The sequence below is a fragment of the Anomaloglossus baeobatrachus genome, chromosome 3, assembly GCF_048569485.1.
Source record: "Anomaloglossus baeobatrachus isolate aAnoBae1 chromosome 3, aAnoBae1.hap1, whole genome shotgun sequence".
NCBI lineage: Eukaryota > Metazoa > Chordata > Amphibia > Anura > Aromobatidae > Anomaloglossus > Anomaloglossus baeobatrachus.
The window spans coordinates 495330511-495346254 of NC_134355.1; the positions used below are offsets into that span (position 1 = coordinate 495330511).

General features: G+C 44.8%; 2 protein-coding genes across 2 annotated transcripts in view; one reads left to right on the top strand and one right to left on the bottom strand.

Annotated features, from left to right (window-relative positions):
* LOC142295821 (uncharacterized) overlaps positions 1-5836 on the bottom strand; it is a 34957-nt gene extending 29121 nt beyond the window's left edge. Inside the window, exons 1-3 of the mRNA XM_075338911.1 lie at positions 5737-5836; positions 1818-1968; positions 1190-1687 (exon numbers count right to left, since the gene is read on the bottom strand). Coding sequence (XP_075195026.1) covers positions 1190-1687; positions 1818-1968; positions 5737-5836 — 749 coding nt within the window. The remainder of the gene's footprint in view (positions 1-1189; positions 1688-1817; positions 1969-5736) is intronic.
* The window catches only part of BCHE (butyrylcholinesterase), a 131915-nt gene that overhangs the window by 62802 nt on the left and 53369 nt on the right, over positions 1-15744 (top strand). The gene's annotated exons all lie outside the window — the stretch shown is intronic.

Here is a 15744-nt window from a genome sequence, read left to right on the forward strand (position 1 = left end):
ACACATAGGTGTATGTGATTAGGACATAAATATAAGTTACCTATAAACTGTTTCCTGCTTGTATTCTGCCTTGGAGCACCTATGTGTTTTGACAAATTTTTAGCAATGCCATTATCCACGGAGGCCTTAGTGTTTTTATTTTGGATTATATCTCGTCGTTTTGGCGTTAGACGGCACATGTTGCAGTATGATAATGTAAGAAGAAACAGATTGTGGGTGCATCCACTAATCATGATGCGGCCTATGCATGGTCATTTCCATACTTTATTTTTTGAGTTACGGAATTTCCCAGATAAGTTTTTTTCATACTGCCGTTTGTCAGTTGAGAGTTTTGATTACTTACTAAATATTTTACGACCTCATTTGCAACATCAGGACACTTGGATGCGGCTTTCCATTTCCCCAAAGGAGAGATTTATGGTGACTCTGAGGTATTTGTTGTTTTTTCATTCTTTTTCAAATGTGTTATGTTTCACATTGAAATGTGTAATTGATATTTCTTGATCTCATCTCAGTTTTTAATCAATGTTTGTTTTTTTTTTTTTTTTCTTTAAAAAAACATATTGCTAATTGAAAATCATTGTTTGTCTTGTGTTCATAGATTCTTGGCGACTGGTCAATCTTTTAGTGCTTTACATTTTGATTTTTTGTTGGGGAGATCAACCATTGCCGTTATAGTACGTCACACATGCGACATGATATGGCAACATTTAAAAGACCAAATGATGCCTCAGCCAAACAGAGAAGATTGGTTGAAAATCTCTAAGGGCTTCAAGGACTCTGTGGACTTTCCTAACTGCATAGGAGCTTTGGATGGCAAACATTTCAGAGTTAAAAAACCACCAAACTCTGGTTCACGTTATTTCAATTTTCATAAGTTTTTTTCGGTTGTTATTTGGCATTGGTTGACACAGAATACCGTTTTATTTATGCTGACATTGGGGCCTATGGTAGTGCCTCAGATGCCCGTATTTTCCGTTCATCAAGATTAGCCCAACGCCTGCAAGAAAATTCATTATTCATCCCACCCCCAGTTGCCCTACCTGGTTGACCAGATTGTTGTAATACTGGATTAGTGACAACTACTGTTGCCATTGTTGTTTGTGTTGCAATGGTATTTGGATTGTCTGTTGTGTTTGGGACTGTATGTTGTTGCATAATGGTACGCCAATTTTCTATGGCCTCATACACTCTCACTGGTTCCTGTTCTGCCTGACTAGCTGACAGTAGGGTAAGCATAGCAGCTCGTACACGTTCCTGCCTATCGGATGGAATTTTGGTTAAGCTAGTAGATAAAGACCGACAAAAACGCTCGGCATCTGTTTCTGGAATTAAAGTGTTCATTATGTGAATAATGCGTGTGTCAATTATTTCCGGTAAGGATCTCATTTCCTCAGGTCTGCGGATTCTTCTTGCACGGAGAGGTTGTGGTGCAAAACGTGGAAGTACATTTGTTTGTGTTGATTGTGTTGCTGGTGTTGTTGTTTGTTGTGTGGATGAGCCTTGGGTGTTGGTTTGTGCACTCTCTGTCCCACCCTCATGTGAATCAGTTGCTGCTGCTGCATCTTGTTGGATCTCTTGATTTTCACTGTCTTCTCTGCCAGGTTCTTGTTCTGATGCTGAGGTGGCTGTAGCAGAGGGACCAGCTGTTGGTTGTTCATCAGAATCGTCGAGATTATCCTCCGTTCTATAATCAAATAGATAACATATTACAATCTTAACATTTATATTTTTAAAAATAACTTCTGAAAAAAAAAGTGATTAATATTAAAAAATATTGTTTAGAACCAAATAAACAATTTTAAAAAAAAACTTACTGTGTTACTTCTAAGATGGGTGCTAGGAAGCTTATTTGTTCATAATAAACATATCTGCGTTTGCGGCCTTGGCTGGATGAGGATGGTATAGGGTTGTACTCCCTTCGGTACTGATCACGTGCTGAACGCCAACGTCTTTTGACCAAGTCAACTGTTGAATATAACAAAATATGTCACTTGCAACATTCTGCATTATTGTGCACACATTAATGACAATAATGTTTGTTAAATGTAATATACAATTATAAAAAATAAAGGTGGCCAAATACATTAGAGGAAAAATAAAAGTTTTATATATTGTTCACTTAAAAACATTTTGCTATATTCACACATAACAAAATAATATTTCTCAGAAATAAACTTTGAAGTAATTGTGATATAGATATTAAAAAGGTATGTTTTTTTATTTGCAATATAATTAATTGAAAAAAAAGAGAAATATTATTTTATTATTTTATGACATGATATAGAAATGTTATTTTACAAAAATTTTGACCAAATTTAAAAAAAAAATAAGAAATTGGTTTTAAAAAAATATTGAATCACAACACATGGAATTGAAAATCACATGACAGTTTTATCTGTTAAATAATTAACTTCATGAAGAATTAAGAATCATATTACAAATTAAAGTTTACTTTGAATTATTGAACTTTGGAAATGTTAGGTAACCTTTTATAAAATTTAACATTAACTGAATAAATAGATTAATACATATAACAATTCTTCATAAAGTTAATTTTAAGTAAAAATAACATTACAATAACAAAACATTCACAGTTTGAAATAATTTAAAAAAAAAAGAAAACAACACAAAAACAAAGATAAAAATAATATAAAAACTTACCATATTTTGCACGCTTTGAAGGCGAACATCTATCCCATGCATTATTGGGGTACACTTCCTCAGCAACTTGAAGCCAATGGCGGTCAACTGTCAGTCTGTCATGGTAACCATCAACACGTGTATCCCATAATGGTGGGTGAGTCTCGACAGCTGTTATCAGTTTCTCCGTGTCCACCCGTGGAGCCATTATTATATTTTGAAGCAGAAATTGTGCTCAAAATAGGTCTTTCACTACACAGAAATACAACTGCTTGCTTGCACACTCCTTCTGCAAATGCCAAGTAAGTTTTGTGCAAAACAAATATGTTAGCTACGCCACCTGAAAGTATTTGAAATTGTAACAATCTTCAAATTTAAAACACGGACACGGACCACACGGATAGCATACGGAGGCCATCCGTATCACGTACGTGTCAACACGGACCCATAGGATTTAATGGATCCGTGAGGACATTATGCCGGTGGAAAACGGACATGTCAGCGCTTTTTCGGCACGGTCAAACGTAGGCACGGAACGGACACACGCTCCGTGCCAAAACACTGACGTGAGGCTATTTAGATTAAAATGACTGTGTCAACATAAGCACGTGTCTCCGGTACGTGTAAAAAATGCCAAACACGTACCGGAGGCACGGATGTGTGGCACTAGCCTAAAGCTGGGAAAAGCCAAATGCACGTGAACCTAATCCAACAGCACTGCTAACCTGTGATAGCCAATGATCGTGCAGCCGACCAGGGGTGACAAGAGGGGGTTTGAGCCCCTAATACAGACTCCAACGTACGTTTCACGGATGGTGAAGTGTTCGCTTCGTCAGGGAGTGAGTACATAGCACAGAAGGGCTGCTATAAATAGCCCTCAACACAGCTGGGGCACCGCACTGATAAAAGACGGCACATGCGCACATCGCGCCACACAGACCCAGCACCTCCCACCGGCCGTCACGATCCGGCGCATGCGCGGGAGCGGGGACGCGTCTTCATAGCTCCCGCGCATGCGCCCCGATCGGTCAGAGACAGCCGCGGAAAGCCGGGTCGGCGGCGAGAAATGCGCAAGCGCACATCAGTGCGGCACGGAGCGCAGAGAACCAGGTACACAAACTGATATAAGATCATGGAACATAGATAAAAACAACAGTTCGTAATAAGATAATATAACAATACAGCTGCATAATCCGGTTCCAGGGGTCCGTATGTAAATGGAGAATAGAGATCTAACAGGATCACGGAGCACAAAGAACCAGATACACAAGCTGATATACAGTCATGAATCGTAAATAAAGACAACAAATCATAATAAGATAACAATACAGCTGCATAATCCGGTTCCAGGGGTCCGTATGTACATGTAGAATTAAGGTGTGTCGAAAGAGATCATATTTGAAGGCCCAGATGAGAAATCTGTGCTAAATAACAGAAATAAAAATAGGGGAAAACACAAAATAAAGAAAAATAGTTAAAACATGTTTAACAAACAAACACATTGGGCCACAAAAATAGTGAGCCACCGTATTGAATGTATAAAAACAATAAAAGACCCCTAAAAAAAAGAAAAGAAGGGGAAGGGGGCAAACCCAAGGTGGTGTCAAAGAAAAGAGGCAAAGCTCAAAGCCTCGTTGAGGCCAGATGGGGCAACTGTTCCAAGAGTGACCATCCATCTAGTCTCACGCTGGGCCAGCTTCCGCTTGATGTTGCCACCACGGATGCCGCTGTGAATGACTTCAATGCCGCGAACCAATAGAGATTTAGGATCACAACCATGGTGTGATTTAAAATGGCGCGGCAGCGTCTTCAAAGCGGCAAAATCATCCACTGTTCGAGCTGCCGCAATGTCTCGCACGTGTTCCCTTACGCGGATGCGGAGCTCACGGGATGTCAGCCCAATATAAATGAGTGAGCACCCGCATACCGCATAGTAAATCACATTGGATGTACCACAAGAAATGTAGTCTCTGATGTGAAACTCACGCCTCCCATCAGCAGATGTAAACACAAAACTGCGCGAGACATTGCGGCAGGCCAGGCAGTGGCCACAAGGGAAGCAACCAACTCGAGGTGAGGTGGAGCCAAGAAACCCAGACGGAGGCGGAGCATAGTGGCTCTGAACAAGCTTATCCCTGAGATTTGAAGACCTTCTGGCAGTCATCAAGGGATAGTCAGATAGTGAGTCCCTAAAAGCGGGGTCTCTCCATGGGCCTCTCTTTCTCCCCGACTCTCTCCATGGGCCTCTCTTTCTCCCCGACTAATTCTTTTGATTTTTTTACAGCCATGAAGGATTTATTTTTGTTTTCACGGAAGCTGGTTTTAAAGAAACTTCACAGTCGTGACATGCCAACTTTCGATTTGGATAGTCGGGCAGAGAGAGAGGCTCTAGCAGTTCTGGAGGAGCTCCAATCTGAACAACAACCCCCTGACAGTATTGGTAGGTTTCCATTTTGCATCATGCCTAGGTCAGTTAAGTTTCCCCCCTTGTCATTGTGTCCCTCTGTTGATATTTTCACTAAATTAGTTGTAGATGACTTTACACACTTGTCATCCAGACGGCACAATGACAACCTTACTTGTCAGCAGAGGTCGGCCCTCAAACAATTGGAAACATGGAGGGACGTACTTTTTAAACCTGCTGACAAGGGGGGAAACATTGTAATATGGCCCATTATTAAATATGAGAAGGAGGCTTTTCGCCAGCTGAGGGATAAGGACACTTATCATAAGCTTGATTTCAATCCCATCAATTCATTTTCCAGAGACCTCTTGCTTATCCTTGAGCAGGCTTTTGACAGCGGTCTTTGAGGTTTTTGAGGGACTTTTGGTCAAGTTTCCCAAGGTGCCCACGTTTTATCTGCTCCCCAAGATCCATAAAGATGCCGTCAATCCGCCGGGCCGTCCTATTGTGTCTGGTGTGGAGGGAATGTGTGACCCAGTGTGTAAATTCATTGACTATTATCTTAAACCCCTGGTCGAGACACTTCCCTCCTACCTCAAGGACACAACGGACGTGCTCAACAGGATTGACGGTATCTTTATGGAAGCGGACATGTTAATAGTCACGGCGGATGTTGAATCACTTTACACCTGCATCCGCCATGAGGACGGGTTGGCGGCAGTTCGCTTCTTCCTCGGGACCTCCGGTCGGGACAGTGAGATGTGTGACTTGATACTCCAGTTGCTCCATTTTATCCTTACCCATAATTTTTTTACTTTTAAGAACTCTTTTTACCTACAGAAGCGCGGCACTGCGATGGGCGCGGCCTGTGCACCCTCGTATACTAATCTCTTCCTGGGTTTCTGGGAGAGAACGATTTTTGGCGACGAGGGTGACATGGCCGTGTCCCATGTGCAGTGCTGGCTTAGGTACATTGATGATTTGTTGTTTTTTTGGAGGGGTACGGTGGAGCAGCTGGAGTCATTTATGGGCAGACTTGGCATGAATCCTTTTAACATCAAATTGACTTATAAATTTAACACCAAGCGCATTGACTTCTTAGATATTCTTATTGATGTTGATGATGGAAATGTGATTCAAACTGATGTATTTCGCAAGTCAACATCCGTCAATGCGCTGATTCATGCCTCGTCTGCCCATCACGCATCTACAATTCGTTCTGTCCCTACCGGACAGTTCCTGAGGATGAGGAGGATCTGCTCCTCGGATGCCAAGTTCGAGGAGCAGGCCGCTGACCTGATGTCTCGCTTCCGTGAGAGGGGTTATAGTAATCGCAGTATAAAACGTGGGTACCTCAGGGCTAAGAACACTTCTCGCTCTCAGCTCCTTCTTTCTAGACAAAAACCTCCTCAGGATTTTTCCAGTGTGAGATTTATTACCACCTACAATAGTGAGTGGCAGCAGATGAGGGCCATCCTTAATCGCCACTGGCCTATCCTGAGGACTGACCCCGCTTTTAGGGACTCACTATCTGACTATCCCTTGATGACTGCCAGAAGGTCTTCAAATCTCAGGGATAAGCTTGTTCAGAGCCACTATGTTCCGCCTCCGTCCGGGTTTCTTGGCTCCACCTCACCTCGAGTTGGTTGTTTCCCTTGTGGCCACTGCCTGGCCTGCCGCAATGTCTCGCGCAGTTTTGTGTTTACATCTGCTGATGGGAGGCGTGAGTTTCACATCAGAGACTACATTTCTTGTGGTACATCCAATGTGATTTACTACGCGGTATGCGGGTGCTCACTCATTTATATTGGGCTGACATCCCGTGAGCTCCGCATCCGCGTAAGGGAACACGTGCGAGACATTGCGGCAGCTCGAACAGTGGATGATTTTGCCGCTTTGAAGACGCTGCCGCGCCATTTTAAATCACACCATGGTTGTGATCCTAAATCTCTATTGGTTCGCGGCATTGAAGTCATTCACAGCGGCATCCGTGGTGGCAACATCAAGCGGAAGCTGGCCCAGCGTGAGACTAGATGGATGGTCACTCTTGGAACAGTTGCCCCATCTGGCCTCAACGAGGCTTTGAGCTTTGCCTCTTTTCTTTGACACCACCTTGGGTTTGCCCCCTTCCCCTTCTTTTCTTTTTTTTTTTTAGGGGTCTTTTATTGTTTTTATACATTCAATACGGTGGCTCACTATTTTTGTGGCCCAATGTGTTTGTTTGTTAAACATGTTTTAACTATTTTTCTTTATTTTGTGTTTTCCCCTATTTTTATTTCTGTTATTTAGCACAGATTTCTCATCTGGGCCTTCAAATATGATCTCTTTCGACACACCTTAATTCTACATGTACATATGGACCCCTGGAACTGGATTATGCAGCTGTATTGTTATCTTATTATGATTTGTTGTCTTTATTTACGATTCATGACTGTATATCAGCTTGTGTATCTGGTTCTTTGTGCTCCGTGATCCTGTTAGATCTCTATTCTCCATTTACATACGGACCCCTGGAACCGGATTATGCAGCTGTATTGTTATATTATCTTATTACGAACTGTTGTTTTTATCTATGTTCCATGATCTTATATCAGTTTGTGTACCTGGTTCTCTGCGCTCCGTGCCGCACTGATGTGCGCTTGCGCATTTCTCGCCGCCGACCCGGCTTTCCGCGGCTGTCTCTGACCGATCGGGGCGCATGCGCGGGAGCTATGGAGACGCGTCCCCGCTCCCGCGCATGCGCCGGATCGTGACGGCCGGTGGGAGGTGCTGGGTCTGTGTGGCGCGATGTGCGCATGCGCCGTCTTTTATCAGTGCGGTGCCCCAGCTGTGTTGAGGGCTATTTATAGCAGCCCTTCTGTGCTATGTACTCACTCCCTGATGAAGCGAACACTTCACCATCCGTGAAACGTACGTTGGAGTCTGTATTAGGGGCTCAAACCCCCTCTTGTCACCCCTGGTCGGCTGCACGATCATTGGCTATCACAGGTTAGCAGTGCTGTTGGATTAGGTTCACGTGCATTTGGCTTTTCCCAGCTTTACTCTGCATATTGAACCTTTATGGGCTTCTTTATATACTAGGGACTGCCCGATGCATGTGCTCCTTCAGTATATTCACTGCTTGCCTGTTGTTCATTCTCTACTCAGGTCTGTGTGATCATCTAATAAATTTGGCTGTGCTTATGATAAATGAGCCCACTGGGGCTTTTTTTCTTGCTTTATTGACACATATGGCCTGAGGGATAGAGATCTGATTTCTTTTTAGCCGTGCAGCCCCCCAGGTGTTATTGTCTTTTACATCACTGTCTCTCCTTGTGCCTGTTTTATACTTGATATGATATGTTCAATAACTTGTTAATAAATTTTTGATACCTTTTGAAGCAAATTTACTCTGTTCTCCTGGTTTTGATGTACTCTAAGAGTAGCTCTGAAGTGGGGTGGTGATTGTGCATGACCCACCCCATTTCCTTGTTTGCATGGATTCTTGTAATCTAATCATGTTAATTAATTTGTGCGCTTTGGATGCAGCTCCCACTCTGTCTATGGGAGAGACAGTATCCAAAGAGCATGAAATTGGCATGTAATCTGCTGAAACACTGCATTCATTATGCAGTGTTTCTGCAGCAATTTGAAGCGCACATGTGCTGTCAAATCGCTGCAGAATATTCAGCATGTACATGCGCACGAGCCCTAATGAGGCAGGGGGAGTCACTTGAACTCCTATCTGGCCTGTGGTATGGCGATGTACATCTTTTACCTGGCTTTCATCAACAATTTTTTTTACCCTTGAAAAGATGGAAAAAGCTGAACAGAGGCTGAATGGATTCCAAAGTAACTCTGCTGCCTCACTAGTGAATGGATCAGTCAGGAGTTTCACCTGAATCATGTATTTTGGAGATGTAAATGGAAACCTCAATTTAGGCACTCAGCATAGAGCACAGGATAAATGTAAAGTGATCCAAAATTTTCTGTCCACAATCAGATCCATCATCTGTTAACGGAAATATAGGGGGCTTCCAAGTGACTGGTAACACAAATGCTCTGGAAAAATGCTATGGCTCCCCCATCTCAAAAGATAAATCCAGCAAAATCTGAGCTCACAAATCCAAATGACAACTTTCTTTTTGAGCCCACAATGTGTCTAAACCACAGTTAGCATCCATATTTTTGGCATTGTTGTAGTGAGGAGAGCAAGCTTAATTTACCTTGTGCATGTCACGGATGTGTCACACATTACAGACAGTCCTGTTTCCAGCTGTAGAAGATCACAGCATTTGGCTATATAAGCTGCTTTCTGACTTTCCCCTTTTTCCTGTCTTGGGTTTATCCCTTTATCTTTAGGACCCTGTGGATTTTCTCCTATTCTCAGCTTTTAATCTACAGCACTTTCCTATATATTTTTAAATACCCTCATTCCCCATTATTGTGTGCTGGTGATAGATGTAATACCCTTAACAAGTCTTCAGTGCAATCAGTTGGCTAAAAGTCATCTGGAGAAACTTTGTTATTGTTGCAGTTCCTCTCCCTGAGTTATATGGAGATAAGTTATTCATTTACTTTCCCCTGTGTGTGTTTCTCTGTGTGTTCTTTAGAGCTTTTTGGGGTTGACAAAGCGATCAATCCATCCGTTTCTTACTCAGGTTCAGCACCTATGCACCGAGTCGGATACCAGACCCTGATAAAGACCCTATCTAGGGTAGTGAGGGAAGCGAGGGGCAAATACTTGGCTTGGTCAGGGGTCCCTCCTCTCCCCCTCCGCAGGGTTTCCCTTCCTTTTTGCCATTTTCTTGGTACTCCTACGTATGTTGCATTCATAGTATCATAGTATCATAGTTTTTAAGGTTTAAGGGAGACTCTAAGTCCATCTAGTTCAACCCGTAGCCTAACATGTTGATCCAGAGGAAGGCAAAAAAAAAACCAATGTGGCACACAAGTTGTAATGGGGAAAAAAATTCCTTCCTGACTCCACATACGGCAATCAGACTAGTTCCCTGGATCAATACCCTGTCATAAAATCTAATATACATAACTGGTAATATTATATTTTTCAAGAAAGGTGTCCAGGCTCTGCTTAAATGTTAGTAGTGAATCACTCATTACAACATCATGCGGCAGAGAGTTCCATAGTCTCACTGCTCGTACAGTAAAGAATCCTCATCTGTGATTATGATTAAACATTCTTTCCTCAAGACTAGAGATGAGCGAACCGGTCGCGGTTCGGCTCGAGGTTGGTTCGCCGAACGGACCTCCCGTTCGAGTTCGGTTCGTCGAACGTTCGACGAACCGAACTCGAACTGCATAGGAAACAATGGCAGGCAATCAAAAACACAGAAAAACACCTAGAAAACACCCTCAAAGGTGTCGAAAAGGTCACAAACAACTCACAACACATGGGAAAGTGACAAGGACATATACTCATGCGAAAACAAAACAGCTGGACAAGGAAAAAGAGGAGGACACACAGATATAGGCATGGCACGCCCTTCTAAAATCATGTAAAACACCGCAAGGTGACTCCAAGCGGAGTCTCCATTTTTTCCAAAAATTGGGCCACACACACACCCACCCATTCAGTGGCAGCAGTTGTGCCCCAGTTGTACACTTCACAGCTACATTTGCATCAAGCACATTCAAAAATACGCCATTCTTATCCATCCCCAGGATGACACCGGGGTAGGTAGCAAAGTCTTTGCTGACCCATGACTTGTTCATCTTGGCTTCTTTTAAAAACAATGTAAGCAAGGGTTACTCCAAGCGGAGTCTCCCTTTTTTCCAAAAATTGGGCCACACAGACACCCACCCCATCAGTGGCAGCACTTGGGCCCTAGTTGCAAACAGGATGTTTTGATTTGCATCAAGCACATTCAAAAATACGCCATTCTTATCCGTCCCCAGGATGACACCGGGGTAGGTAGCAAAGTCTTTGCTGATCCCAGCTCTGTTCATCTTGGCTTCTTTTAAAAACACATCAAGCAAGGGTTACTCCAAGCGGAGTCTCCCTTTTTTTCCAAAAATCGGGCCACACAGACACCCACCCCATCAGTGGCAGCACTTGGGCCCTAGTTGTACACTTCACAGCTACATTTGCATCAATCACATTCAAAAATACCCCATAATTAACCGTCCCCAGGATGACACCGGGGTAGGTAGCAAAGTCTTTGCTGACCCATGACTTGTTCATCTTGGCTTCTTTTAAAAACAATGTAAGCAAGGGTTACTCCAAGCGGAGTCTCCCTTTTTTTCCAAAAATTGGGCCACACAGACACCCACCCCATCAGTGGCAGCACTTGGGCCCTAGTTGTACACTTCACAGCTACATTTGCATCAATCACATTCAAAAATACCCCATAATTAACCGTCCCCAGGATGACACCGGGGTAGGTAGCAAAGTCTTTGCTGACCCATGACTTGTTCATCTTGGCTTCTTTTAAAAACAATGTAAGCAAGGGTTACTCCAAAAATTGGGCCACACAGACACCCACCCCATCAGTGGCAGCACTTGGGCCCTAGTTGTACACTTCACAGCTACATTTGCATCAATCACATTCAAAAATACCCCATAATTAACCGTCCCCAGGATGACACCGGGGTAGGTAGCAAAGTCTTTGCTGACCCATGACTTGTTCATCTTGGCTTCTTTTAAAAACAATGTAAGCAAGGGTTACTCCAAGCGGAGTCTCCCTTTTTTCCAAAAATTGGGCCACACAGACACCCACCCCATCAGTGGCAGCACTTGGGCCCTAGTTGCAAACAGGATGTTTTGATTTGCATCAAGCACATTCAAAAATACGCCATTCTTATCCGTCCCCAGGATGACACCGGGGTAGGTAGCAAAGTCTTTCCTGATCCCAGCTCTGTTCATCTTGGCTTCTTTTAAAAACACATCAAGCAAGGGTTACTCCAAGCGGAGTCTCCCTTTTTTTCCAAAAATTGGGCCACACAGACACCCACCCCATCAGTGGCAGCACTTGGGCCCTAGTTGCAAACAGGATGTTTTGATTTGCATCAAGCACATTCAAAAATACGCCATTCTTATCCGTCCCCAGGATGACACCGGGGTAGGTAGCAAAGTCTTTGCTGATCCCAGCTCTGTTCATCTTGGCTTCTTTTAAAAACACATCAAGCAAGGGTTATTTCAAGCGGAGTCTCCCTTTTTTTCCAAAAATTGGGCCACACAGACACCCACCCCATCAGTGGCAGCACTTGGGCCCTAGTTGTACACTTCACAGCTACATTTGCATCAATCACATTCAAAAATACCCCATAATTAACCGTCCCCAGGATGACACCGGGGTAGGTAGCAAAGTCTTTGCTGACCCATGACTTGTTCATCTTGGCTTCTTTTAAAAACAATGTAAGCAAGGGTTACTCCAAGCGGAGTCTCCCTTTTTTCCAAAAATTGGGCCACACAGACACCCACCCCATCAGTGGCAGCACTTGGGCCCTAGTTGCAAACAGGATGTTTTGATTTGCATCAAGCACATTCAAAAATATGCCATTCTTATCCGTCCCCAGGATGACACCGGGGTAGGTAGCAAAGTCTTTGCTGATCCCAGCTCTGTTCATCTTGGCTTCTTTTAAAAACACATCAAGCAAGGGTTACTCCAAGCGGAGTCTCCCTTTTTTTCCAAAAATTGGGCCACACAGACACCCACCCCATCAGTGGCAGCACTTTGGCCCTAGTTGTACACTTCACAGCTACATTTGCATCAATCACATTCAAAAATACCCCATAATTAACCGTCCCCAGGATGACACCGGGGTAGGTAGCAAAGTCTTTGCTGACCCATGACTTGTTCATCTTGGCTTCTTTTAAAAACAATGTAAGCAAGGGTTACTCCAAGCGGAGTCTCCCTTTTTTCCAAAAATTGGGCCACACAGACACCCACCCCATCAGTGGCAGCACTTGGGCCCTAGTTGCAAACAGGATGTTTTGATTTGCATCAAGCACATTCCAAATCCACAAGCATTTACTCTCCCCAGGATGACACAGGGGTAGTAAATTCCTTCTGGATCCATGACTTGTTCATTTTGATGAACGTCAGTCTGTCCACATTGTCACTGGACAGACGCGTGCGCTTATCTGTCAGCACACACCCAGCAGCACTGAATACACGTTCAGAGACAACGCTGGCAGCTGGACACGACAAAATCTCCAAGGCGTAACTGGAGAGCTCTGGCCATTTTTCTATGTTTGAAGCCCAAAAGGAGCAAGGCTCCAGTTGCACAGTCATGGCATCGATGTTCATTTGGAGATACTCCTGTATCATCCTCTCCAGCCGTTGAGTATGTGTCAGACTTGTTGTCTCTGGTGGCCTTGCAAAAGAGGGTCTAAAAAAATTATGAAAAGATTCCATAAAATTGCTGTTACCGGCACCAGATACGGTCCTACTGGTACGGGTAGACTGGTGAAGATGACGAGACCGTCCCATGTTTGTCAAGTTACAACTGGGAGATTCCCTCCCTTCACCTGCACGGTTGTTTGGTGGAAAAGCTGAGCTAAGATCGAGTAACAGCTTCTGCTGATACTCCTGCATACGTGCGTCCCTTTCTATGGCTGGAATTATGTCACAAAATTTGGACTTGTACCGGGGATCTAATAGTGTGGCAATCCAGTAGTCATCATCACTTCTAATTTTGACAATACGACTGTCATGTTGGAGGTAGTGCAACAAAAAGGCACTCATGTGTCTTGCGCAGCCATGCGGACCAAGTCCACGCTGTGTTTGTGGCATAGAGGTGCTACCCGTTCTTTCTTCCTCTGACATCTCCCCCCAACCTCTTTCAACTGAAATTTGACCAAGGTCTCCCTCATCCGCTGAGTCTTCCATGTCCATGGACAGTTCGTCCTCCATTTCTTCATGTTCTCCTGCACCTTGCTCAACATTTCGCCTGCTACTATGCGCCCTTGTCGATCCCTGTTCCCCATGGTCCCATGCCTGCTGCGTTGGTGATGATGAACGTCTGGACCTTGGTGATGTTGTTGTCCCTTGCACATATGAATCCTCCTGTAGTTCCTCCCCTTCATGTTGTCCCACCCCCTGACTCCGAATAGTGTTTAGCGTGTGCTCCAGCATGTAAATGACTGGAATCGTCATGCTGATAATGGCATTGTCAGAGCTAAACATATTCGTCGCCATGTCGAAACTGTGCAGAAGGGTGCATAGGTCCTTGATCTGAGACCACTCCATCAGGGTGATCTGCCCCACCTCTGCATCTCGTTGGCCCAGGCTATACGTCATGACGTATTGCACCAGGGCTCTGCGGTGCTGCCACAGTCGCTGTAACATGTGGAGAGTTGAATTCCAGCGTGTCGCCACATCGCATTTCAGGCGATGAACCGGCAGGCCGAAAGACTTCTGTAGCGATGCAAGTCGCTCAGCTGCGGCGCTTGAACGCCGGAAGTGAGCAGACAGTTTTCGTGCCCTGTTCAGAAGGCCATCTAGGCCGGGATAGTGTGTTAAAAATTGCTGCACGACAAGGTTCAACACGTGAGCCATACAAGGTACGTGTGTCACCTTGCCCAGGCGAAGGGCCGCACCCAGGTTTGCAGCATTGTCGCACACGGCCTTACCAGGCTGCAGGTTGAGTGGACACAACCATTTATTAAACTCGGACCGCAGAGCTGACCACAACTCCTCAGCTGTGTGACTCTTATTACCAAGACATGTCAAGCTAAAGACCGCCTGATGCCGTTGCGCTCGGCTGCCAGCATAGTAATGAGGCGTGCGTGATTCCTTCTGCGCAGTGAGAACGCTGGTGGCCTGAGCAGGCAGGCTTGGGGCGGAGGTGGAGGACCCAGATGAGGTGGAGGATGCAGAAGCTGTGGCGGAACTTGGACAGACAGAGGATTGACACACAAGTCGTGGGGACGGCAAGACTTGTGCAGCAGACCCTTCACCATCTATCACCATAGTTACCCAGTGCCCAGTCAGCGACATGTAACGTCCCTGTCCATGCTTACTGGTCCAAGTATCGGTGGTGAAATGCACCCGTTCACACACAGAGTTTATCAAGGAAGCGGTGATGTTGTGTGCGACATGCTGGTGTAGCGCGGGCACACCTTTCTTAGAGAAGTAGTGGCGACTAGGCATCTGGTACTGGGGCACAGCGACAGACATAAGGTCTCTAAAATCCTTTGTGTCCACTAGGCGGAAAGGCAGCATTTCGGTAGCCAACAGCTTACAGAGGGATAGAGTCAACCTCTTAGCTTTGTCATGGGTCGGAGGAAGTGGCCTTTTATTTGACCACATCTGAGGGACAGAGATCTGGCTGCTGTGTGTAGACGGTGTTGAGTAGGGTGTCCCTGGAAAAATGCAGGTTTGTGAGGAAAGTGCAGGCGGAGACATGATGTTGCCTTCATCCAACGTTGGTGCTATCGATGTCTGAGAGAGCTGTACACACTCACTTGTTTCCCCTTCCAAACCAACTGACGACCTTACAAGCAAACTGCCTGTTGCGGTTACAGTGGTGGAAGTTTTGCGTGGAAAAACAGGTGTGACAGCTGTCCCCACAGTCCTAGAAGATGAAGAGCGCGCGGATGCACTGGAAGGGGCGGGCGGTGGATGGTTCGCTCCGCTAGCCGGCATTGCAGCACGGTGAGCTTCCCACCGGGACTTATGATATTTAGTCATGTGACGATTCATGGAAGAAGTTGTCAAACTGCTGAGGTTTTGACCTCTACTAACAGAATCATG